The 26,688-nt window shown below is 41.9% G+C and overlaps 1 protein-coding gene across 3 annotated transcripts; it reads right to left on the bottom strand.

Annotated features, from left to right (window-relative positions):
• Positions 1-80: 80 nt before the first annotated feature.
• LOC106597825 (uncharacterized) lies at positions 81-26,688 on the bottom strand. 3 transcript variants are annotated; one of them, XM_045694620.2, is made up of 8 exons: positions 26,371-26,688; positions 18,607-18,757; positions 17,769-17,959; positions 10,617-10,767; positions 9,779-9,969; positions 2,627-2,777; positions 1,788-1,979; positions 81-428 (listed from the first exon to the last, which is right to left on the bottom strand). In XM_045694620.2, the coding sequence occupies exons 1-8, from the start codon at positions 26,441-26,443 to the stop codon at positions 317-319; spliced, it is 1,212 nt and encodes a 403-aa protein (XP_045550576.2). In that variant the 5' UTR covers positions 26,444-26,688; the 3' UTR covers positions 81-316. The 3 variants fall into 3 exon arrangements, with proteins under 3 accessions (XP_045550576.2, XP_045550577.2, XP_045550578.2); XM_045694621.2 differs by lacking the exon at positions 26,371-26,688 and adding an exon at positions 19,073-19,235; XM_045694622.2 differs by having other exon boundaries at positions 81-1,979; positions 26,371-26,686.

The following is a 26,688-nucleotide window of genomic DNA, read 5'->3' as shown; positions in this document are numbered from 1 at the left end:
CTCTTTTCTTTGCAACTGATCAAATGACAACAAAACATTAACAGGTCTTTCACATTTTCTATATCTACAAATTAAGACAGTTCGAAGATCTGTAAGGTATTTATTATATTAGTAGTCTTCCAAATTAATGGAAATATGGCATTATATTTCACATTCATGGAAAAACAATACAATGACTGCCAATGTTAGCAAACTTCAACAAAATTTCACTTCACGGCTCAACGCAATCCACCAGTCATCCATCATGCGAATGCATCTGACCTGAGTCTTTATATTCAGATGATGGTACATGGCATGCTAAGTTGTTCAGATGGAATCACAGTACAGTTGATATGATTGACAGTAGAGTTGACATTAGTCTGTGATTCTCGTCTTGATTGGTTAAGGACTGGCCAGCCAGTGGGTAACATTGTATATATGTTTTTTTTCTGTAGGGCGACAGAGAAATAGTAAATAATAATAATAATGATATTACATGAATACATAATTAGGTTATCAAATCCTATAATATGAATAAATTGCAATATGAATATACAATTATTAAACATCGGTAGAAAGCAAAATGCATATGTGATTAAGCTATGCAAATATAACAACAGATAACAATATGGGTAACACCTTACTTGACACCCAGTGTCATAACACGTTATGACATGGTCAGAACCATGCTATAATATGTCATAACAGATGACATAACTTGTCATAACCTGTCATATGGTCATTACACTGTCATGACCCATATATTTACACCTGTTGTGACATATATTGAGTTATTATATGGCTGGTTATGACATTTATTGAAATTAGTTTTTTCACTGCCAGTCATGTTTTTTTAATCATGTTTTAAATAACATGTAGAAAATACACTTTATGACACTGTCATGAAGCATTATGACCATCCTTTGTCACTTTACTTAGACTAAGAAAATACACTTTATGACACAGTCAAGAAGCATTTTGACCATCCTGTGTTACTTTACTTGGACTAAGAAAATACATTTGATTCTAGGACCAAGATTATAACGAAACACTACAGCCAAAATGCCTCTGCGATGTAAAACCTGTTTGCAATCTTGTACCCATAGATTGCAAGATCGAATCCCCGAGCTGACAAGGTAAACATCTGTCGTTCTGCCCCTGAACAAGGCAGTTAACCCACTGTTCCTAGGCTGTCATTGAAAATAAGAATTTGTTTTTAACTGACTTGCCAAGTTAAATAAAGGTAATATATATATATATATATATATATATATATTACCTTTATATATATTTGGAGGGTGTACAACAGTAAACAAATGTTAGCATTCATGTGTGACACTTTACATGACAACCTAATAAGGAATTGCATAAGCGTTCATTACAACATATGGTAGAAGAACATGTGTGAGTTACGTCAAAAGTGTTGGTAAACTATATGATCAATTGTAATAGCTAGCCTACAAAACACAATCAGCCATGACAGCATCACATAGGGACTTAGAGAAGGTTTTATTTTTTTAACAAGGCAAGTAAGTTAATAACAAATTCTTATTTACAATGACAGCCTAGGAACAGTGGGTTATCTGCCTTGTTCAGGGGCAGAATGACAGATTTGTACCTTGTCAGCTCGGGGATTCGATCTAGAAACCTTTCGGTTACTGGTCCAACGCTCTAACCACTAGGCTACCTGCCGCCCCATGAAGGTGAAGAAGACACGGTTGTTGCACTCGCATGACCAATCATAATGCCTCCAAAAGGCAACCTTGAGGATGACATAACAGGTGACATTGCACTACATAGGGACTCACAGGGGGGGGAAGAAAAGGTGGTCGTTGCACTCCTCCTCGGAGCAGGAGCAGATGGAGAACTGGGAGCCCATGTCATTCCTCTCCCTCATCTCACACTTGCTATTGTTATAGTCCTCCAACACCAGACCATGCAGCTTATGGGCTGGGTTGTGGCATCTCGTGTCTATGGTGACATTGTCGTCTTTCTTCCTCCTGGAAACAAGACAACAGGAGCAGTTAGTTCCACTTCGATTCATTTTTAGTAAACAGAGAGAACATTTAAGCTAGTGATAAATACAGTAATAAAAGGGAAACTATGGTAATGATTTGATACAGAGGTCAGGTTAGGTTGTACAGAATGTATCACCCAGTTACAAAATACCACCGTACATGTGCAGTGAATAAATCTGAAGGTGCACAAATGGACCTACAAATGGGATACTCAGGTCTCCTGCTGGGTGGTGTGGAGCTTATGTAGTGAAACCCTTTTAAGAGGTGTTGCTGTGAACATGGCATTAGGAGTTCAGCTGACTTCAGCTCTGAATGCTATAAATGTAATGAGATAATGTGGCATTGCCTTCAGCTTCGAAACAGGAGGCCAAATCTAGTTCTCCACTTTCTTTAGTGGGATTAGTGGGTGGGGCACTTTTGGGTTTAGCTACTTAGCTAAACCTTGTTCACGGCAAATGTCGAATTTAAATGACAAATCACCAAGCAAGATTATTCATTTCTGCTCTGTCACACACTACCATGGTCATAGTGTATCACTGTACCCACTACCCAGCATGCTCTCTAAGGTGAAGTTTAAAGGTCATTCCAACTCCCAATGAGAGATGTTGAGGGGTGCTGTAGTCACTCACCAAATGCTGACACACACGTCCTCTGGATGGGGGCAGATGGATGTGATGCTACAGTCGGTCATACAGCTCCCTGTGCCCGTACAGCTGGTAGACTCAACTTCACAGAACTTACACAGACGCTTCAGCTTCAGCATAGTCATTGATGAGGCCACTGAGGTGGACACACAAAGAGATAGGGGGAAAGACATTACATTGATCATTTATAAAGAGATATCGTTACTTAAAGCAGTCAATAGTTTGTCCATTTAGGTTACTCATGTGTCATCAAATATGTTCACTCTTCACTGCAGCTCTTTACTTCACTATTACAAATTAGTACAGGAAACGTTGAGGGTCTAAAACATAAGATAAAATCTTTGACCGAGATTCAATTTGATCGCACTCGAATACAGCTTTTAAAGGCAATGTTACCGTGTTCGCGGAGATTGCATTCGAGGTAAACGCTGCAGATGTTAGCTCAAATGGAAATTACCTTTAAATGTTTTGGATTGAACCCCGGTCATTATTTCCTTTCTTAAATGGGCCTAAACTGTATTGACCCAGAGAAGATAACTTTTCTCGACTTAAGAAGCTGACATTTCCCTCCAATTACACAGACAAACAAAAGGCTGCAAACATCAGAAAGGCGAACTTTCTCATCTTATATATTACATATTAATATGAACCTTTCCTTCACTGGAAGAATATGGCCTGTTGAACATCAGTGAATACAGTGAAACATTAACCTCACATCTCAGTCCAGACTACGTAAAGGAATGTATCATTATTGTGAGACTTGACAATTTTACTTTGAAAAGAATATGTGAAACAGACAAAAGGAATGTTCCCTTCGGGACCATGTATTGTCGTAGAAAATGACATAATTATTCATGCTATCCCGTGGTTTACTGTTTAAAGAATTGTCTCTTGTTATACGCTAGTGTTTTTTGTAACCTGATACAAACTGGTCTTTGTGGGACTTAGTCATAAGACTGGGCATATAGCTAAGGTCCGTTTGGGTGCGATCGCAGCATGTGACATCCCATAGGTTTACTTTCTACCGAAAGTCACATGTATGGAAACTTGCAGAATGGAGCACATCATAGAGTTTACTGTTTTGAATGCAGTTAGAAGGTTGAGCCCTCAGGCTATCTTAAATATGCACAGACAACTAATTGCCTTTTACATACTGTCTGCTGACTGCCACGTATAAGAAAATGATGTATTTTTCTATAAAAGCAGAGACCTGACTATGTTCGTGAAGGTTTCAACTCTGAACCATTCTTGATGAAGGTTGGTTGCTTCATTTTCAAAAATCTTTACAAATTGTAGTTTGAAAGAATCTGCAGTCTCTCTATTCCTATAGAATTGCTACCACAATTTGGTGACGAGGATGGGATTGCTAACTCTGCTTGCTCCTGAGGAGACCGATGTTAAACTGTGTGCGCAGAAGTTGCATTAGACGTGGTTTAATGAGTGGATACTCAGTTCCGAACAGACAAAATAAATTACGGGTGAGACTGATTTTCTTTTAAACATCATAGAAAATCCTGTTCTAAGAAGATTATGTCTTTGTTGTATCAAAAACACCCCTAGTTAGAAACATTATTGTAGTAGAGTTATTTCTGAATAAGGGAAGTCTTAGAAGTAATTCCACGTCAACTATCCTGTTGAAGCAGTGTAACCCTGTAGGAGCAGGGGACATCTCCAATTGGGATCTTTCCAGAAATATCCTGGTTAGAGACAGGGGTAGTGTTTCTCTGTTGAAGCAGAGAAGCGGCCATGGGATGATATGACATGACTATGAGTTACGTGATTCCAGGGCACAATCCTGAGATAGACAAACATAAATATTCCTGCAGGTTTGATATATATATATGTATATATATAAAACATTGTACAAGAAAATGAATTGTACTGGTAAACAGTTGGTTATGATTGGGAAGCCAGATATAAATGTAAACCCTACACGGAAATTTGCATTGGAGGAACTGCCATGTGGGTACAACATTTAAAATGACATAGAGTAATTCAAAAATATTTTGATGGAGAAGAAATGACTCTTTTCAAATTATAAGAAAGGAAGACGTTCCTAACCAAATACTGTTTATTTTGTGTGTGTTTTTTTGTTTCTTGAGTGTGTGTATTGACAAGAGATTTCTATTATGGACGATGGACCCTATCAGCCCGACTGGCTGCACTGTGTGATTGAATAAAGGAACACATATTCTCCAGTAGTAAATTGGCAGACGTTCCAGTATTGGTTCTAATACAAGATATCAAACCCTTTACCAATTAAAAGGCACAAATACCATAACTACTCTGTCACGGTTGTCGTAAGGAGAGGACCAAAATGCAGTAGGGAAGTGTATACTCATCTTCTTTATTACGGACAAAGAAGGAAAAACCAACATAAACACGTATACAAAAAACACAAACGAACTAGACAGTCTTGTCAGGCACACACGGCAAAACAAGAAACAATCTCCCACAAACACTAAACCAAACACATACCCATATATAGGACTCTCAATCAGAGGCAACTGTCACGGTTGTCGTCGGTTAAGGAGGACCAAAATGCCGCAGGTATGTGTATGCTCATCTTGACTTTTAATAAATTCCAAAATGAACACCAAAATAACAAAAAGAGAACGAACGATCAACAAACAGTTTGGCAAGGCACAAGGCTAAACACAGAACAATCTCCCACAAACACACAGACAAACACACCCAACTAATATAGGACTTCCAATCAAAGGCAACACCACACAGCTGCCTTCAATTGGAAGTCCACCCCAATTAACTCAACGTAGAAACAGACTACCTAGACTAAACATAGAATGCATGAATCTCAAACAGTGCCCAAAAAACCCCGGAATACTAAATCAAATGCCCTTACTACAAAAACACCACCCTGAACCACATAAAACAAATACCCTCTGCCACGTCATGACCAAACTACAATAACAATTAACCCTTATACTGGCCAGGACGTGACAGTACCCCCCCCCCCCCCCCCCTAAAGGTGCTAACCCCGGAAGCACCTCAAAAATAACAAAAACCCCAAACAACAACACAAAATCCCCCTAACTAAAGGGAGGGAAGGGAGGGTGACTGCCGTCAACGACGGCACTGTGCTACACCCCCCCTCCCCAACCCACCTATATCTGGAGGTGGCTCTGGTTCTGGCAGTTCCGGGCAGACGACCCACCCCGGCAGCTCCGGGTAGACGGGCCACTCGGGCTGGGCCGGAAGACAGTCGGGCCACTCTGTCAGACCCGGAAGACAGTCGGGCCACTCGGGCTGGGCCGGAAGACAGTCGGGCCACTCTGGCAGACCCGGAAGACAGTCGGGCCACTCTGGCAGACCCGGAAGACAGTCGGGCCGCTCTGGCATCTCCGGGCAGTCTGGCCGCTCTGGCATCTCCGGGCAGTCTGGCCGCTCTGGCGACTCCGGGCAGTCGGGCAGCTCTGGCGACTCCGGGCAGTCGGGCAGCTCTGGCGACTCCGGGCAGTCGGGCAGCTCTGGCGACTCCGGGCAGTCGGGCAGCTCTGGCGACTCTTGACTGACGGGCAGCTCTGGCGACTCTTGACTGACGGGCAGCTCTAGCGACTCTTGACTGACGGGCAGCTCTGGCGACTCTTGACTGACGGGCAGCTCTGGCGACTCTTGACTGACGGGCAGCTCTGGCGACGTCGGACTGGGATGACGCACTTGAAGCCTGGTGCGTGGTGCTGGTACTGGACGTACCAGACTGGGAACACGCACCTCCAGGCTAGTGTGGGGAGCGGGAACAGGACGAGTCGGACTGGGCTGACGCACTTCCGGGTCCGCACGAGAGACAGGAACTGGAAACACCGGGCTATGGAGGCGCACAGGCGGTCTTGATCTTACCTCCTGCACAACCCGTCCTGGCTGGATGGAACTAGTAGCCCTGTACGAGCGGGGTGCTTGTACAGGGCGGACTGGGCTGTGCAGGGGCCTGATGGTAGCCGTGCGTAGAGCGGGAGTTGGGTAGCCTGGTCCTCGGAGGCGTACCGGCGACCAGATGCGCTGCGCAGGCATCCTCCTACCAGGCTGGATGCCCGCTCTAGCACGGCACCTGCGAGGGGCTGGAATAACGCGCACCGGACTGTGCGTGCGTATGGGTGAGATAGTGCGCTCTTCAGCGAAACATGGCGCCCTCCACCTCATACGCTCCTCCATATAACCACGGGTAGCTGGCTTCCGGCTCTTCCTAGGCCTAGCCAAACTACCCGTGTGCCCCCCCCCAAAAAATTATTGGGGGTGCCTCTCGTGCTTCTCCCTCAGCGCGTCCAAGGCCTCGTACCTCCTCCTCTCTGCCTTGGCTGCCTCAATTTCCTCCCGTGGGCGACGGTACTCCCCAGCCTGGTGCCAAGGTCCGCCCCGTCCAGAACTTCCTCCCAGGTCCATCTCTCCCGCCAGTCTAACTCAAAATCCCTTTTCCTCTGCTGCTTGGTCCTGGTTTGGTGGGAGATTCTGTCACGGTTGTCGTCGGTTAAGGAGGACCAAAATGCCGCAGGTATGTGTATGCTCATCTTGACTTTTAATAAATTCCAAAATGAACACCAAAATAACAAAAAGAGAACGAACGATCAACAAACAGTCTGGCAAGGCACAAGGCTAAACACAGAACAATCTCCCACAAACACACAGACAAACACACCCAACTAATATAGGACTTCCAATCAAAGGCAACACCACACAGCTGCCTTCAATTGGAAGTCCACCCCAATTAACTCAACGTAGAAACAGACTACCTAGACTAAACATAGAATGCATGAATCTCAAACAGTGCCCAAAAAACCCCGGAATACTAAATCAAATGCCCTTACTACAAGAACACCACCCTGAACCACATAAAACAAATACCCTCTGCCACGTCCTGACCAAACTACAATAACAATTAACCCTTATACTGGCCAGGACGTGACAGCAACTAGAAAACACCTGCCTCCAATTGAGAGTCCAACACCAATTAACTAGACATAGATATACAACTGACCAGAAAGAACATAGAAATACTAACACAGAACATAACCCCAAAACCCGGAACTAACTAACCAAACACCCTACTAAATAAATCACCACCCCGAACCACATAAACAAAATACCCTCTGCCACGTCCTGACCAAACTACAATTACAAATAATCCCTAATACTGGTCATGACGTGACATACTCTCTGGGGAAGTGGGGATCACAACCTTGGAAAATTGTTAAATTGGCATATATTAGAGCCATTAGTGAGTAAATCTAAACACTCTCACCACCGTCAGGAAGAGGTAAACTATAGCAAATCCATAGATGCACTAAAAGAAGCGCAAGTGGATTCTACCAATTCGGCTCAAATATGAAAAAATCCAATCATGGATAAATTTGGCAGCGTTTCTCTATACAAATTCATTGCTTTAACTAATTATGACAATTTGCTAGTTACGCTATCCGTTTGAACCGCATAGCATATCATTATAGCAGTACTTACTTGTAATATATGTTAGCTAGCTACCTAACGTAAGTTGGCTACTAATACATCGAACTTGCCTGTATATTAACTATATGTAATCTAACTACCCAATGTCTATTGACTTGATTATTCACGTCATTCTTAGCTTAGCTAAATGGTATAGTCGTTGTGCATTCTCATCAGACATTGTTAATTCGGGTGCTTCGTAAATTCGCTTTGGCTACCCGATTTACTACTCTTGCCCAGAAACGAGAATATGCATTAGTAGATTTGGATAGAAAACACTCTGAAGTTTTTAAAACTGTTTGAATGCTGTCTGTGAGTATAACAGAACTCATATGGCAGGAAAAAACCTGAGAAAAATTCAACCAGGAAGTGAAGGATCTGAGAAATGTAGTTCTTCTTTCTAGTCCCTTTCGAAACTACTGTATCTGTGCTGTTACGTTGCACTTTCTAAGGCTTCCATTGGCTGTCTAAAGCCTTCAGAAAGTGGATTGAGCCTTCTCCTGTCTCTGGACAGAGTATAGGAGCTCAGTTACTGAGTGGTCTGCCTGAGGACAAAGAGATTGGATATATGCGTTCCCGCGAGCACGCAGTTTTTTTTTTTCCTCCTTGAATGAATACACTATTGTCCAGTTGGAATATTATCGCAATTTTACATTAAAAATACCATAAAAATTGATTTTAAACAGCGTTTGACATGCTTCTAAGTACGGTAATGGAACATTTTGACTTTTTTGTGTCTCGAATTGCGCTCGCGCATTACCCTTTGGATATTGACCTGAACGCACGAACAAAACGAAGTTATTTGGACATAACTGGATTATTTCGAACAAAAACAACATTTCTTGTGGAAGTAGCAGTCCTGGGAGTGCATTCTGATGAAGATCAGCAAAGGTAATACAATATTTCTAATACTAATTCTGAGTTTAGGTTGACCCGAACTTGGCGGGTGTCTGAATAGCTCGCCGTGATGGCGAGCTATGTACTCAGAATATTGAAAAATGTGCTTTCGCCAAAAAGCTATTTTTAAATCTGACACAGCGATTGCATAACGGAGTTCTGTATCGATAATTCTTTAAATAATTGTATGTATTTTGTCAACGTTTATGATGAGTATTTTTGTAAATTCACCGGAGGTTTTTGGTGGGAATACATTTTCTGAACATCACGAGCCAATGTAAAAAGCTGTTTTTGGATATAAATATGAACTTGATTGAACAAAACATACATTGTATTGTATAACATAATTTGTATTGTATAACATAATTTGAACAATAAATTGTATTGTATAACATAATGTCCTAGGAGTGTCATCTGATGAAGATCATCAAAGGTTAGTGCTTCATTTAGCTGTGTTTTGGGTTTTATTGACATATATGCTTGCTTGGAAAATGGCTGTGTGGTTATTTTGGTCTATGAACTCTCCTAACATAATCTAATGTTTTGCTTTCGCTGTAAAGCAGATTTTTACCTTGTCAGCTTGGGGATACGATCTAGAAACCTTTCGGTTACTGGTCCAACACTCTAACCACTAGGCTACCTGCCGCCCCATGAAGGTGAAGAAGACACGGTTGTTGCACTCGCATGACCAATCATAATGCCTACAAAAGGCAACCTTGAGGATGACATAACAGGTGACATTGCACTACATAGCAGGTGACATAGCACTACATAGGGACTCACAGGGGGGGAAGAAAAGGTGGTCGTTGCACTCCTCCTCGGAGCAGGAGCAGATGAAGAACTGGGAGCCCATGTCATTCCTCTCCCTCATCTCACACTTGCTGTTGTTATAGTCCTCCAACACCAGACCATGCAGCTTATGGGCTGGGTTGTGGCATCTCGTGTCTATGGTGACATTGTCGTCTTTCTTCCTCCTGGAAACAAGACAACAGGTGCAGTTAGTTCCACTTCGATTCATTTTAAGTAAACAGAGAGAACATTTAAGCTAGTGATAAATACAGTAATAAAAGGGAAACTATGGTAATGATTTGATACAGAGGTCAGGTTAGGTTGTACAGAATGTATCACCCAGTTACAAAATACCACCGTACACGTGCAGTGAATAAATCTGAAGGTGCACAAATGGACCTACAAATGGGATACTCAGGTATCCTGCTGGGTGGTGTGGAGCTTATGTAGTGAAACCCTTTTAAGAGGTGTTGCTGTGAACATGGCATTAGGAGTTCAGCTGACTTCAGCTCTGAATGCTATAAATGTAATGAGATAATGTGGCATTGCCTTCAGCTTCGAAACAGGAGGCCAAATCTAGTTCTCCACTTTCTTTAGTGGGATTAGTGGGTGGGGCACTTTTGGGTTTAGCTACTTAGCTAAACCTTGTTCACGGCAAATGTCGAATTTAAATGACAAATCACCAAGCAAGATTATTCATTTCTGCTCTGTCACACACTACCATGGTCATAGTGTATCACTGTACCCACTACCCAGCATGCTCTCTAAGGTGAAGTTTAAAGGTCATTCCAACTCCCAATGAGAGATGTTGAGGGGTGCTGTAGTCACTCACCAAATGCTGACACACACGTCCTCTGGATGGGGGCAGATGGATGTGATGCTACAGTTGGTCATACAGCTCCCTGTGCCCGTACAGCTGGTAGACTCAACTTCACAGAACTTACACAGACGCTTCAGCTTCAGCATAGTCATTGATGAGGCCACTGAGGTGGACACACAAAGAGATAGGGGGAAAGACATTACATTGATCGTTTATAAAGAGATATCGTTACTTAAAGCAGTCAATAGTTTGTCCATTTAGGTTACTCATGTGTCATCAAATATGTTCACTCTTCACTGCAGCTCTTTACTTCACTATTACAAATTAGTACAGGAAACGTTGAGGGTCTAAAACATAAGATAAAATCTTTGACCGAGATTCAATTTGATCGCACTCGAATACAGCTTTTAAAGGCAATGTTACCGTGTTCGCGGAGATTGCATTCGAGGTAAACGCTGCAGATGTTAGCTCAAATGGAAATTACCTTTAAATGTTTTGGATTGAACCCCGGTCATTATTTCCTTTCTTAAATGGGCCTAAACTGTATTGACCCAGAGAAGATAACTTTTCTCGACTTAAGAAGCTGACATTTCCCTCCAATTACACAGACAAACAAAAGGCTGCAAACATCAGAAAGGCGAACTTTCTCATCTTATATATTACATATTAATATGAACCTTTCCTTCACTGGAAGAATATGGCCTGTTGAACATCAGTGAATACAGTGAAACATTAACCTCACATCTCAGTCCAGACTACGTAAAGGAATGTATCATTATTGTGAGACTTGACAATTTTACTTTGAAAAGAATATGTGAAACAGACAAAAGGAATGTTCCCTTCGGGACCATGTATTGTCGTAGAAAATGACATAATTATTCATGCTATCCCGTGGTTTACTGTTTAAAGAATTGTCTCTTGTTATACGCTAGTGTTTTTTGTAACCTGATACAAACTGGTCTTTGTGGGACTTAGTCATAAGACTGGGCATATAGCTAAGGTCCGTTTGGGTGCGATCGCAGCATGTGACATCCCATAGGTTTACTTTCTACCGAAAGTCACATGTATGGAAACTTGCAGAATGGAGCACATCATAGAGTTTACTGTTTTGAATGCAGTTAGAAGGTTGAGCCCTCAGGCTATCTTAAATATGCACAGACAACTAATTGCCTTTTACATACTGTCTGCTGACTGCCACGTATAAGAAAATGATGTATTTTTCTATAAAAGCAGAGACCTGACTATGTTCGTGAAGGTTTCAACTCTGAACCATTCTTGATGAAGGTTGGTTGCTTCATTTTCAAAAATCTTTACAAATTGTAGTTTGAAAGAATCTGCAGTCTCTCTATTCCTATAGAATTGCTACCACAATTTGGTGACGAGGATGGGATTGCTAACTCTGCTTGCTCCTGAGGAGACCGATGTTAAACTGTGTGTGCAGAAGTTGCATTAGACGTGGTTTAATGAGTGGATACTCAGTTCCGAACAGACAAAATAAATTACGGGTGAGACTGATTTTCTTTTAAACATCATAGAAAATCCTGTTCTAAGAAGATTATGTCTTTGTTGTATCAAAAACACCCCTAGTTAGAAACATTATTGTAGTAGAGTTATTTCTGAATAAGGGAAGTCTTAGAAGTAATTCCACGTCAACTATCCTGTTGAAGCAGTGTAACCCTGTAGGAGCAGGGGACATCTCCAATTGGGATCTTTCCAGAAATATCCTGGTTAGAGACAGGGGTAGTGTTTCTCTGTTGAAGCAGAGAAGCGGCCATGGGATGATATGACATGACTATGAGTTACGTGATTCCAGGGCACAATCCTGAGATAGACAAACATAAATATTCCTGCAGGTTTGATATATATATATGTATATATATAAAACATTGTACAAGAAAATGAATTGTACTGGTAAACAGTTGGTTATGATTGGGAAGCCAGATATAAATGTAAACCCTACACGGAAATTTGCATTGGAGGAACTGCCATGTGGGTACAACATTTAAAATGACATAGAGTAATTCAAAAATATTTTGATGGAGAAGAAATGACTCTTTTCAAATTATAAGAAAGGAAGACGTTCCTAACCAAATACTGTTTATTTTGTGTGTGTTTTTTTGTTTCTTGAGTGTGTGTATTGACAAGAGATTTCTATTATGGACGATGGACCCTATCAGCCCGACTGGCTGCACTGTGTGATTGAATAAAGGAACACATATTCTCCAGTAGTAAATTGGCAGACGTTCCAGTATTGGTTCTAATACAAGATATCAAACCCTTTACCAATTAAAAGGCACAAATACCATAACTACTCTGTCACGGTTGTCGTAAGGAGAGGACCAAAATGCAGTAGGGAAGTGTATACTCATCTTCTTTATTACGGACAAAGAAGGAAAAACCAACATAAACACGTATACAAAAAACACAAACGAACTAGACAGTCTTGTCAGGCACACACGGCAAAACAAGAAACAATCTCCCACAAACACTAAACCAAACACATACCCATATATAGGACTCTCAATCAGAGGCAACTGTCACGGTTGTCGTCGGTTAAGGAGGACCAAAATGCCGCAGGTATGTGTATGCTCATCTTGACTTTTAATAAATTCCAAAATGAACACCAAAATAACAAAAAGAGAACGAACGATCAACAAACAGTTTGGCAAGGCACAAGGCTAAACACAGAACAATCTCCCACAAACACACAGACAAACACACCCAACTAATATAGGACTTCCAATCAAAGGCAACACCACACAGCTGCCTTCAATTGGAAGTCCACCCCAATTAACTCAACGTAGAAACAGACTACCTAGACTAAACATAGAATGCATGAATCTCAAACAGTGCCCAAAAAACCCCGGAATACTAAATCAAATGCCCTTACTACAAAAACACCACCCTGAACCACATAAAACAAATACCCTCTGCCACGTCATGACCAAACTACAATAACAATTAACCCTTATACTGGCCAGGACGTGACAGTACCCCCCCCCCCCCCCCCCTAAAGGTGCTAACCCCGGAAGCACCTCAAAAATAACAAAAACCCCAAACAACAACACAAAATCCCCCTAACTAAAGGGAGGGAAGGGAGGGTGACTGCCGTCAACGACGGCACTGTGCTACACCCCCCCTCCCCAACCCACCTATATCTGGAGGTGGCTCTGGTTCTGGCAGTTCCGGGCAGACGACCCACCCCGGCAGCTCCGGGTAGACGGGCCACTCGGGCTGGGCCGGAAGACAGTCGGGCCACTCTGTCAGACCCGGAAGACAGTCGGGCCACTCGGGCTGGGCCGGAAGACAGTCGGGCCACTCTGGCAGACCCGGAAGACAGTCGGGCCACTCTGGCAGACCCGGAAGACAGTCGGGCCGCTCTGGCATCTCCGGGCAGTCTGGCCGCTCTGGCATCTCCGGGCAGTCTGGCCGCTCTGGCGACTCCGGGCAGTCGGGCAGCTCTGGCGACTCCGGGCAGTCGGGCAGCTCTGGCGACTCCGGGCAGTCGGGCAGCTCTGGCGACTCCGGGCAGTCGGGCAGCTCTGGCGACTCTTGACTGACGGGCAGCTCTGGCGACTCTTGACTGACGGGCAGCTCTAGCGACTCTTGACTGACGGGCAGCTCTGGCGACTCTTGACTGACGGGCAGCTCTGGCGACTCTTGACTGACGGGCAGCTCTGGCGACGTCGGACTGGGATGACGCACTTGAAGCCTGGTGCGTGGTGCTGGTACTGGACGTACCAGACTGGGAACACGCACCTCCAGGCTAGTGTGGGGAGCGGGAACAGGACGAGTCGGACTGGGCTGACGCACTTCCGGGTCCGCACGAGAGACAGGAACTGGAAACACCGGGCTATGGAGGCGCACAGGCGGTCTTGATCTTACCTCCTGCACAACCCGTCCTGGCTGGATGGAACTAGTAGCCCTGTACGAGCGGGGTGCTTGTACAGGGCGGACTGGGCTGTGCAGGGGCCTGATGGTAGCCGTGCGTAGAGCGGGAGTTGGGTAGCCTGGTCCTCGGAGGCGTACCGGCGACCAGATGCGCTGCGCAGGCATCCTCCTACCAGGCTGGATGCCCGCTCTAGCACGGCACCTGCGAGGGGCTGGAATAACGCGCACCGGACTGTGCGTGCGTATGGGTGAGATAGTGCGCTCTTCAGCGAAACATGGCGCCCTCCACCTCATACGCTCCTCCATATAACCACGGGTAGCTGGCTTCCGGCTCTTCCTAGGCCTAGCCAAACTACCCGTGTGCCCCCCCCCAAAAAATTATTGGGGGTGCCTCTCGTGCTTCTCCCTCAGCGCGTCCAAGGCCTCGTACCTCCTCCTCTCTGCCTTGGCTGCCTCAATTTCCTCCCGTGGGCGACGGTACTCCCCAGCCTGGTGCCAAGGTCCGCCCCGTCCAGAACTTCCTCCCAGGTCCATCTCTCCCGCCAGTCTAACTCAAAATCCCTTTTCCTCTGCTGCTTGGTCCTGGTTTGGTGGGAGATTCTGTCACGGTTGTCGTCGGTTAAGGAGGACCAAAATGCCGCAGGTATGTGTATGCTCATCTTGACTTTTAATAAATTCCAAAATGAACACCAAAATAACAAAAAGAGAACGAACGATCAACAAACAGTCTGGCAAGGCACAAGGCTAAACACAGAACAATCTCCCACAAACACACAGACAAACACACCCAACTAATATAGGACTTCCAATCAAAGGCAACACCACACAGCTGCCTTCAATTGGAAGTCCACCCCAATTAACTCAACGTAGAAACAGACTACCTAGACTAAACATAGAATGCATGAATCTCAAACAGTGCCCAAAAAACCCCGGAATACTAAATCAAATGCCCTTACTACAAGAACACCACCCTGAACCACATAAAACAAATACCCTCTGCCACGTCCTGACCAAACTACAATAACAATTAACCCTTATACTGGCCAGGACGTGACAGCAACTAGAAAACACCTGCCTCCAATTGAGAGTCCAACACCAATTAACTAGACATAGATATACAACTGACCAGAAAGAACATAGAAATACTAACACAGAACATAACCCCAAAACCCGGAACTAACTAACCAAACACCCTACTAAATAAATCACCACCCCGAACCACATAAACAAAATACCCTCTGCCACGTCCTGACCAAACTACAATTACAAATAATCCCTAATACTGGTCATGACGTGACATACTCTCTGGGGAAGTGGGGATCACAACCTTGGAAAATTGTTAAATTGGCATATATTAGAGCCATTAGTGAGTAAATCTAAACACTCTCACCACCGTCAGGAAGAGGTAAACTATAGCAAATCCATAGATGCACTAAAAGAAGCGCAAGTGGATTCTACCAATTCGGCTCAAATATGAAAAAATCCAATCATGGATAAATTTGGCAGCGTTTCTCTATACAAATTCATTGCTTTAACTAATTATGACAATTTGCTAGTTACGCTATCCGTTTGAACCGCATAGCATATCATTATAGCAGTACTTACTTGTAATATATGTTAGCTAGCTACCTAACGTAAGTTGGCTACTAATACATCGAACTTGCCTGTATATTAACTATATGTAATCTAACTACCCAATGTCTATTGACTTGATTATTCACGTCATTCTTAGCTTAGCTAAATGGTATAGTCGTTGTGCATTCTCATCAGACATTGTTAATTCGGGTGCTTCGTAAATTCGCTTTGGCTACCCGATTTACTACTCTTGCCCAGAAACGAGAATATGCATTAGTAGATTTGGATAGAAAACACTCTGAAGTTTTTAAAACTGTTTGAATGCTGTCTGTGAGTATAACAGAACTCATATGGCAGGAAAAAACCTGAGAAAAATTCAACCAGGAAGTGAAGGATCTGAGAAATGTAGTTCTTCTTTCTAGTCCCTTTCGAAACTACTGTATCTGTGCTGTTACGTTGCACTTTCTAAGGCTTCCATTGGCTGTCTAAAGCCTTCAGAAAGTGGATTGAGCCTTCTCCTGTCTCTGGACAGAGTATAGGAGCTCAGTTACTGAGTGGTCTGCCTGAGGACAAAGAGATTGGATATATGCGTTCCCGCGAGCACGCAGTTTTTTTTTTTCCTCCTTGAATGAATACACTATTGTCCAGTTGGAATATTATCGCAATTTTACATTAAAAATACCATAAAAATTGATTTTAAACAGCGTTTGACATGCTTCTAAGTACGGTAATGGAACATTTTGACTTTTTTGTGTCTCGAATTGCGCTCGCGCATTACCCTTTGGATATTGACCTGAACGCACGAACAAAACGAAGTTATTTGGACATAACTGGATTATTTCGAACAAAAACAACATTTCTTGTGGAAGTAGCAGTCCTGGGAGTGCATTCTGATGAAGATCAGCAAAGGTAATACAATATTTCTAATACTAATTCTGAGTTTAGGTTGACCCGAACTTGGCGGGTGTCTGAATAGCTCGCCGTGATGGCGAGCTATGTACTCAGAATATTGAAAAATGTGCTTTCGCCAAAAAGCTATTTTTAAATCTGACACAGCGATTGCATAACGGAGTTCTGTATCGATAATTCTTTAAATAATTGTATGTATTTTGTCAACGTTTATGATGAGTATTTTTGTAAATTCACCGGAGGTTTTTGGTGGGAATACATTTTCTGAACATCACGAGCCAATGTAAAAAGCTGTTTTTGGATATAAATATGAACTTGATTGAACAAAACATACATTGTATTGTATAACATAATTTGTATTGTATAACATAATTTGAACAATAAATTGTATTGTATAACATAATGTCCTAGGAGTGTCATCTGATGAAGATCATCAAAGGTTAGTGCTTCATTTAGCTGTGTTTTGGGTTTTATTGACATATATGCTTGCTTGGAAAATGGCTGTGTGGTTATTTTGGTCTATGAACTCTCCTAACATAATCTAATGTTTTGCTTTCGCTGTAAAGCAGATTTTTACCTTGTCAGCTTGGGGATACGATCTAGAAACCTTTCGGTTACTGGTCCAACACTCTAACCACTAGGCTACCTGCCGCCCCATGAAGGTGAAGAAGACACGGTTGTTGCACTCGCATGACCAATCATAATGCCTACAAAAGGCAACCTTGAGGATGACATAACAGGTGACATTGCACTACATAGCAGGTGACATAGCACTACATAGGGACTCACAGGGGGGGAAGAAAAGGTGGTCGTTGCACTCCTCCTCGGAGCAGGAGCAGATGAAGAACTGGGAGCCCATGTCATTCCTCTCCCTCATCTCACACTTGCTGTTGTTATAGTCCTCCAACACCAGACCATGCAGCTTATGGGCTGGGTTGTGGCATCTCGTGTCTATGGTGACATTGTCGTCTTTCTTCCTCCTGGAAACAAGACAACAGGTGCAGTTAGTTCCACTTCGATTCATTTTAAGTAAACAGAGAGAACATTTAAGCTAGTGATAAATACAGTAATAAAAGGGAAACTATGGTAATGATTTGATACAGAGGTCAGGTTAGGTTGTACAGAATGTATCACCCAGTTACAAAATACCACCGTACACGTGCAGTGAATAAATCTGAAGGTGCACAAATGGACCTACAAATGGGATACTCAGGTATCCTGCTGGGTGGTGTGGAGCTTATGTAGTGAAACCCTTTTAAGTGGTGTTGCTGTGAACATGGCATTAGGAGCTCAGCTGACTTCAGCTCTGAATGCTATAAATGTAATGAGATAATGTGGCATTGCCTTCAGCTTCGAAACAGGAGGCCAAATCTAGTTCTCCACTTTCTTTAGTGGGATTAGTGGGTGGGGCACTTTTGGGTTTAGCTACTTAGCTAAACCTTGTTCACGGCAAATGTCGAATTTAAATGACAAATCACCAAGCAAGATTATTCATTTCTGCTCTGTCACACACTACCATGGTCATAGTGTATCACTGTACCCACTACCCAGCATGCTCTCTAAGGTGAAGTTTAAAGGTCATTCCAACTCCCAATGAGAGATGTTGAGGGGTGCTGTAGTCACTCACCAAATGCTGACACACACGTCCTCTGGATGGGGGCAGATGGATGTGATGCTACAGTTGGTCATACAGCTCCCTGTGCCCGTACAGCTGGTAGACTCAACTTCACAGAACTTACACAGACGCTTCAGCTTCAGCATAGTCATTGATGAGGCCACTGAGGTGGACACACAAAGAGATAGGGGGAAAGACATTACATTGATCGTTTATAAAGAGATATCGTTACTTAAAGCAGTCAATAGTTTGTCCATTTAGGTTACTCATGTGTCATCAAATATGTTCACTCTTCACTGCAGCTCTTTACTTCACTATTACAAATTAGTACAGGAAACGTTGAGGGTCATAAGATAAAATCTTTGACCGAGATTCAATTTGATCGCACTCGAATACAGCTTTTAAAGGCAATGTTACCGTGTTCGCGGAGATCGCATTCGAGGTAAACGCTGCAGATGTTAGCTCAAATGGAAATTACCTTTAAATGTTTTGGATTGAACCCCGGTCATTATTTCCTTTCTTAAATGGGCCTAAACTGTATTGACCCAGAGAAGATAACTTTTCTCGACTTAAGAAGCTGACATTTCCCTCCAATTACACAGACAAACAAAAGGCTGCAAACATCAGAAAGGCGAACGTTCCCAACTAATATATTACATATTAATATGAACCTTTCCTTCACTGGAAGAATATGGCCTGTTGAACATCAGTGAATACAGTGAAACATTAACCTCACATCTCAGTCTAGACTACGTGAAGGAATGTATCATTATTGTGAGACTTGACAATTTCACTTTGAAAAGAATATGTGAAACAGATAAAAGGAATGTTCCCTTCGGGACCATGTATTGTTGTGGAAAATTACATAATTAGTCCCGCTATCCCGTATTTTACTGTTTAACTTCTATGGGCTAGGTGGGACGCTACCGTCCATTAGATTATGTTAGGAGAGTACATAGACAAAAATAATCACACAGCCAGCTTCAAAGCAAGGACATGTGTCAATAAAACCCAAAACACAGCTAAATGAAGCACTAACCTTTGACGATCTTCATCAGATGACACTCCTAGGACATTATGTTACACAATACATGTATGTTTTGTTCGATAAAGTTCATATTTATATCCAACAACAGCATTTTACATTGGCGCGTGATGTTCAGAAAATGTATTCCCACCAAAACTTCCGGTGAATGTGCAGATCAATTTACAAAAATACTCATCATAAACGTTGACAAAATATATAACAATTATTTTAAGAATTATAGATAGACTACCCCTGGATGCAACCGCTGTGTATAACAATCGGTAATCTGCCTTTTTGGACGCCGATTATGGCCGATTACAATGCAATCCACGAGGGAAGTCTATGATTTGATATTTGATAGAGCAATCTGACTGAGCGGTGGTAGGGAGCAGCAGGCTCGTAAGCATTCATTCAAACAGCACGTTACTGCGTTTTGCCAGCAGCTCTTAGAAATGCTTGAAGCACAGCGCTGTTTATGACTTCAAGCCTATTAAATCCCGAGATTAGAATGGCAATACTAAAGTGCCTATAAGAACATCCAATATTCAAAGGTACAGTTGAAGTCGGAAGTTTACATACAGCCTAGCCAAGTACATTTAAACTCAGTTTTTCACAATTCCTGACATTTAATCCTAGCAAAATCCTAGCAGAATGTGAAATGTCAGAATAATAGTAGAGAGAATGATTTATTTCAGCTTTTATTCATTCATCACAATCCCAGTTGGTCAGAAGTTTACATAAACTCAATTAGTATCTGGTAGCATTGCCTTTACATTTTTTAACTTGGGTCAAACGTTTCGGGTAGCCTTCCACAAGCTTTCCACAATATGTTGGGTGAATTTTGGCCTATTCCTCCTGACAGAGCTGGTGTTACTGAATCAGGTTTGTTGGCCTCCTTGCTCGCACACGCTTTTTCAGTTCTGCCCACAAATTTTCTATGGGATTGAGGTCAGGGCTTTGTGATGGCCACTCCAATACCTTGACGTTGTTGTACTTAAGCCATTTTGCCACAACTTTGGAAGTATGCTTGGGGTCATTGTCCATTTAGAAGACCCACTTGTGACCGAACTTTGACTTCTTGACCGATGTCTTGAGATGTTGCTTCAATATATCCACATCATTTTCTTCCTCATGATGCCATCTATTTTGTGAAGTGCACCAGTCCCTCCTGCAGCAAAGCACACCCACAACATGATGCTGCCACCCCAATGCTTCACGGTTGGGATGGGGTTCTTCGGCTTGCAAGCCTCCCCTTTTTTCCTAAAAACATAATCATGGTCATTATGGCCAAACAGTTCTATTTTTGTTTTGTCAAACCAGAGGACATTTCTCCAAAAAGTCTTTGTCCCCACGTGAAGTTGCAAACCGTAGCCTGGCTTTTTTTATGGCGGAGAAATGGCTGCTTTCTTTCTAAGCGGCCTTTAAGGTGAATCCACCAATTTGTAAGTCGCTCTGGATAAGAGCGTCTGCTAAATGACTTAAATGTAAATGTAAATGTATGTCGATATAGGACTCGTTTTACTGTGGATATAGATACATTTGTACCTGTCTCCTCCAGCATCTTCACAAGTTCCTTCTGGGATTAATTTGCACTTTTCACACCAAAGTACGTTCATCTCTAGGAGACAGAACCCATGTCCTTCCTGAGCGGAATGACTGCTGCGTGGTTCCATGGTGTTTATACTTGTGTACTATTTTTTGTACAGATGAATGTGGTACCTTCAGTTGTTTGGAAATTGCTCCCAAGGATGAACCAGACTTGTGGAGGTCTGCAATTTTTTTTCTGAGGTCTTGGCTGATTTATTTTGATTTTCCGATGATGTCAAGCAAAGAGGCACTGAGTTTGAAGGTAGGCCTTGAAATACATCCACAGGTACACCTCCAATTGACTCAAATGATGTCAATTAGCCTATCAGAAGCTTCTAAAGCAATGACATCATCTTCTGGAATGTTCCAAGCTGTTTAAAGGCACAGTCAACTTAATATATGTAAACTTCTGACCCACTGGAATTGTGATACAGTGAATTATAAGTGAAATAATCTGTCTGTAAACAATTGTTGGAAAAACTACTTGTGTCATGCACAAAGTAGATGTCCTAACCGACTTAGTTTGTTAAGTGGTTGAAAAATGAGTTTTAATGACTCCAACCTAAGTATGTAAACTCCTGACTTCAACTGTATATGAAATACAAATGGTAAAGGGAGAAATAGTCGTTGCGTCATAATTCCTATAATAACTACAACCTAAAACTTCTTAACTGGGAATATTGAAGAACTGGGAATATTGAACCACCAGCTTTCATATGTTCTCATGTTCTGAGCAAGGAATTTAAACGTTAGCTTTTTTACATGGCACATTTTGTACTTGTACTTTCTTCTCCAGAACTGTGTTTTTGCATTATTTAAACCAAATTGAACATGTTTCATGATTTATTTATTTGAGACTAAATAGATTTTATTTATGGATTACATTAAGTTAAAATAAAAATGTTCATTGTTCATTCAGTATTATTGTAATTGTCATTATAAAAAAAATATATATAAAAATCGGCCGATTAATCGGTAGCGGCTTTTTTTTGGCCCTCCAATAATCGGTATTGGCATCGGCATTGGAAAATCATAATCGGCCGGGCCTCTACTCAGGACTACCTGGCCTGAAAAAAAAGACAAATAGTAGAAAAGTTAAAAAATGAATAGTAAAATAATAACACAAGGAATAAATACACAATGGGTAACAATAATTTGGCTATATACACAGGATACCAGTACCGAGGTAATGTGCAGGGACACGAGGTAATTGAGGTAAATATGTACATATAGGTATGGATAAAGTGACAGATAGATACTAAACAGTAACAGAAGCGTATGTTGGCTAGCACTAAATAAACTTCAGTTTGTGCTAAACATGGCTGCTAGAATCTTGACTAGAACCAAAACAAATCCCGGAGGACCTGAGCCCTAGGATCATGCCTCAGGACTACCTGGCCTGATGACTCCTTGTTGTCCCCAGTCCACCTCGTTGTGCTGCTGCTCCAGTTTCAACTGTTCTGCCTGCCCTGACCTGTTCACCGGACGTGCTACCTTGTCCCAGACCTGCTGTTTTCAACTCTCTGGAGACAGCAGGTGCGGTAGAGATACTCTGAATGATCGGCTATGAAAAGCCAACTGACATTTACTCCTGAGGTGCTGACCTGTTGCACCCTCTACAACCACTGTGATTATTAATATCTGACCCTGCTGGTCATCTATGAACATTTGAGCATCTTGGCCATGTTCTGTTGTAATCTCCACCCGGCACAGCCAGAAGAGGTCTGGCCACCCCCCCCATAGCCTGGTTCCTCTCTAGTTTTCTTCCTAGGTTCTGGCCTTTCTAGGGAGTTTTTCCTAGCCACCGTGCTTCTACACTGTTTGGGGTTTTAGGCTTGGTTTCTGTACAGCACTTTGTGAAATCAGCTGATGTAAGAAGGGCTTATTAAATACCTTTGATTGATTGATTGATTGATTGATTGATTGATTGATTGATTGATTGATTGATTGATTGATTGATTGAAGGTAACAAAGGAAATGACAAGTTAATTGGAAAGTATGAATTTCTAATTTGAATTGTTTGGTACTGATTAAGATTTAGCAAAGTGAAAACTAAGGAAATGTTTATTTCTTCTCCCTTTTAAATGTTTCCCGAGGTTGTTGCCTTGGGAGAGCAGTTATTTAAATTCTACATTTTTATAAAAATATAAAGGTATCAGATCTGGCCGAAGAGGGAGCTCCCAAATAAGTAAGGCCTGGCTATTGGTTTGTTTGTTTTGCCCTACGTATTACCAGCACACACACACGCACACACACACACACACACACACACACACACACACACACACACACACACACACACACACACACACACACACACCACACACACACACACACACACACACACACACACCGTTTATGAATATTTGTTAGTGGTGTTAATACCGTGTTTGATTTATTGTGTGGGGTCTTTTTTAATTTGGTTGTAAACCAGGTAAGCGGAATGATTGAAGTATTTGAAATGTTTTAAATAGTTTTTTAAGAACAGGGAAAGAAAAGAGAAAGAAAATACTTAATAAGGCTGACTGACCTATAACCTCTGTTCTGGCTTCCTGGTGAGGCCTGATCACATTGGGTGAGATTTAAATGGGTTATGTAAACACTAATAATTAGGAAGAAATGTATATTTTAGCAATAGTCCTATGTGTGATTCAGACCACAAGAAGGAGAGAGCGAGAGAGCACTGTCCCTGAATGAGGGACACCTGTCTCTAGTCTATTTTACCATTACCTTATGGGATACAATTATTTCTTTATGGAGTTATGAAGAGTTGTAATTCTAATTTGATTTGTTATTATATTGTTTATTTTTTATTTAACAGGCAGTGTTTTTGTTTTTAATTACCGGTCCCCTGGGGCCCTTGGTAAATATGCTAATGTAACAGTGTAGGTTCCGTCCCTCTCTTCGCCCAAACCGGGCTCGAACCAGGGACCCTTGCACACATCAACAACTGACACCCCACGAAGCATCGTTACCCATCGCGCCACAAAAGCCGCGGCCCTTGCAATGCAAGGGGCAACCCTACTTCAAGTCTCAGAGCGAGTGACGTCACTGATTGAAATGCTATTAGCGCGCACCACCGCTAACTAACTAGTCATTTCACATCGGTTACACTAATGTGTTTCTTCACATGTCTGGCTATAAAAGGAAGAAACATTTTTCCTACCTCGAGTTTAATATGAAGAAGTGTATTGATGTTGTTGTGTTGTTTGTTTGTTGTTGTCTTGCTTCCATAACAAATCTCATCAGATTGGGTGTGCTGTACGGTCGGGATGTCTGCCTAAGGATTGGCCTTGTAACTTTGTAGTGAGATCGCCAAGATGATAGGGCAAATTTTTTGGGAAATGGTTTAAACAGTGTATTCTTATTCTCTTTGACATTTGTTTTAGAAATCTGACAATTGCGTTCAGTATGGTCCTGCACCACTCCTACCGAGTGCAACATGAGTCCACGTGGAGTGAGCATGGAGAGAGATCCCGTCAAACTTCTTTCATGCTGCTGGTGTACTGGTAGGAAAATGGACAAGACATAATGGACTGTAAAGGACAGTGGCGGCTCAGGTGAGAGACATTATCAAGGGCCATCCACTTTGAACATGTGCCATTAGAAGGACGAACTGAAACAGTGTCTGAAGAAAAAGATGAAGACACGCCAGGAGGAGGAGTGCCCAACAACCATGCATGTAGTTGTTTATTTGGGGTATCAGGTTGATTGTGGAGGTCTGCACACTGCAAAATGTATAGTATATATAGTAAGAATGCATTGAGATACCGATCTGTCGTTAACATGCCACTCACGACAGTGTAAGACAGGGATAAACGGGGGCTGTAATGAGAAAAGTTAATATTGGTAATAAATTGTACGAACTGTCTATATATAATTACATTATATTGTGTTGTGTTGGTGTGTGTGTGTGTGTGTGTGTGTGTGTGTGTGTGTGTGTGTGTGTGTGTGTGTTTGAGTGAAAGATTCAATGTGAAGCATTGAAGACTGTCATTGATGGCAGGGGTTTTGTTTTACCATGTTATCAGAATTGTAACGTTAAAGCTCATCAATACATATGGCTTTCTGGATGATACAGTACAATTGACTTGAGCATGTTTTATTATGTTTATAACTATGTATGTGTTTGAGACAGAATGTCTGCATAAGAGTGTGCCAAATGATAAGTGACCATTGCTGTACATTTATACTCCGGGGTGAGGGTAACTTTACTATTGTAGTGGAACATCTGTAAAAGCATAGCGGTGATCACACCATAGAACATCAACCAGACAACGATTGGAATCGATTTGGATTGGTTCAGTAATTATTGCATGTTATGGGAGCTACAATATATCATTGGTTGATTTATGGCTTTTTTTTTACAGTAACGCTTATTATAACTTGTGTTAAAAAATTGTGCAGCAAAGCCGTTATTTTTGCCTTGCCATTACTGACCACTGAACGAGACGCCTCAGAACCCTATTTACCTGTTTTATTTCCTATGTCTGATTACATGTCACCATTTTTATTATTATATATATATTTTTTTTACCTTTATTTAACTAGCCTCCTTGGGCGGAAATGACATACACTTTGAGAGGAGTTTTTCTGATGATATAATTACTCCTAACACTTCAATAGACAACATATCCTGTACCTACTTCCTCTTTACAGAAACACCATGCTACACACTCAAATGCTTTTCCGATGTGAGTTCCTCTTGGAAATACTAGTGCTTATTTGAATTACTGAACATAGACATTATGCTCATACATTCCATCCCCGCTTTAGTAAAAAATGAGGATTTGGGTGTAAATGTATCACAGTTCCTGAATTCCTGATATTGAACAACAATGACTGCATCATTTGCGTACATTAAATACTACTATGCATACAAATTCGCAATAACACCAGCCAATATATTTGTGAGATGTAGCTCAAATGAGCTAAACATCTTGCCTTCCACCAAAATGTATAGTTTTATGGCTGGATTATGTTTGACAACATGCTACAAAAACCTGAATGACAATTTAGAAGTTGTAATTTGGGGAACCAGAAACATGTGTCAATGTTCGTTACAAAAACCTCATAAATGTTTCAATAATTACTTCATTACCTCGACAACACTAACAAACCACCAACATTCATAGGTTACTATAAATAAACATATAACTCACTTTTCTGTTCTAACAGAATACTACCAAACATTATCGTTCCACACCAGAAAGCGGAAAAACGAAGTTGCTCCATTTAGAAACGGACTATAAAGTAGTCTTCTTTTACTGAAGCCTTGATAATAGGAAATATCCAGACTTTAATTCGAGACGTTCTTCGGGTTTTCTTCGGTCTGCCTGTTGCTCTCATGCGTCTCTCAAACAGCCTCCGGTTAGAAAAGTAAATAGTGCAGGCAGAACTTGCCGTATATGAGTCAGACAGTATGTATGCACTTTTCATGAAACAGGAAATCTTCAGAAAGGGCAGGACAATTTTTTTCT

Source organism: Salmo salar, chromosome 14 (assembly GCF_965601325.2).
Source record: "Salmo salar chromosome 14, fSalSal1, whole genome shotgun sequence".
Classification (NCBI taxonomy): domain Eukaryota; kingdom Metazoa; phylum Chordata; class Actinopteri; order Salmoniformes; family Salmonidae; genus Salmo; species Salmo salar.
This window is presented reverse-complemented; position numbering and strand designations above follow the sequence as displayed.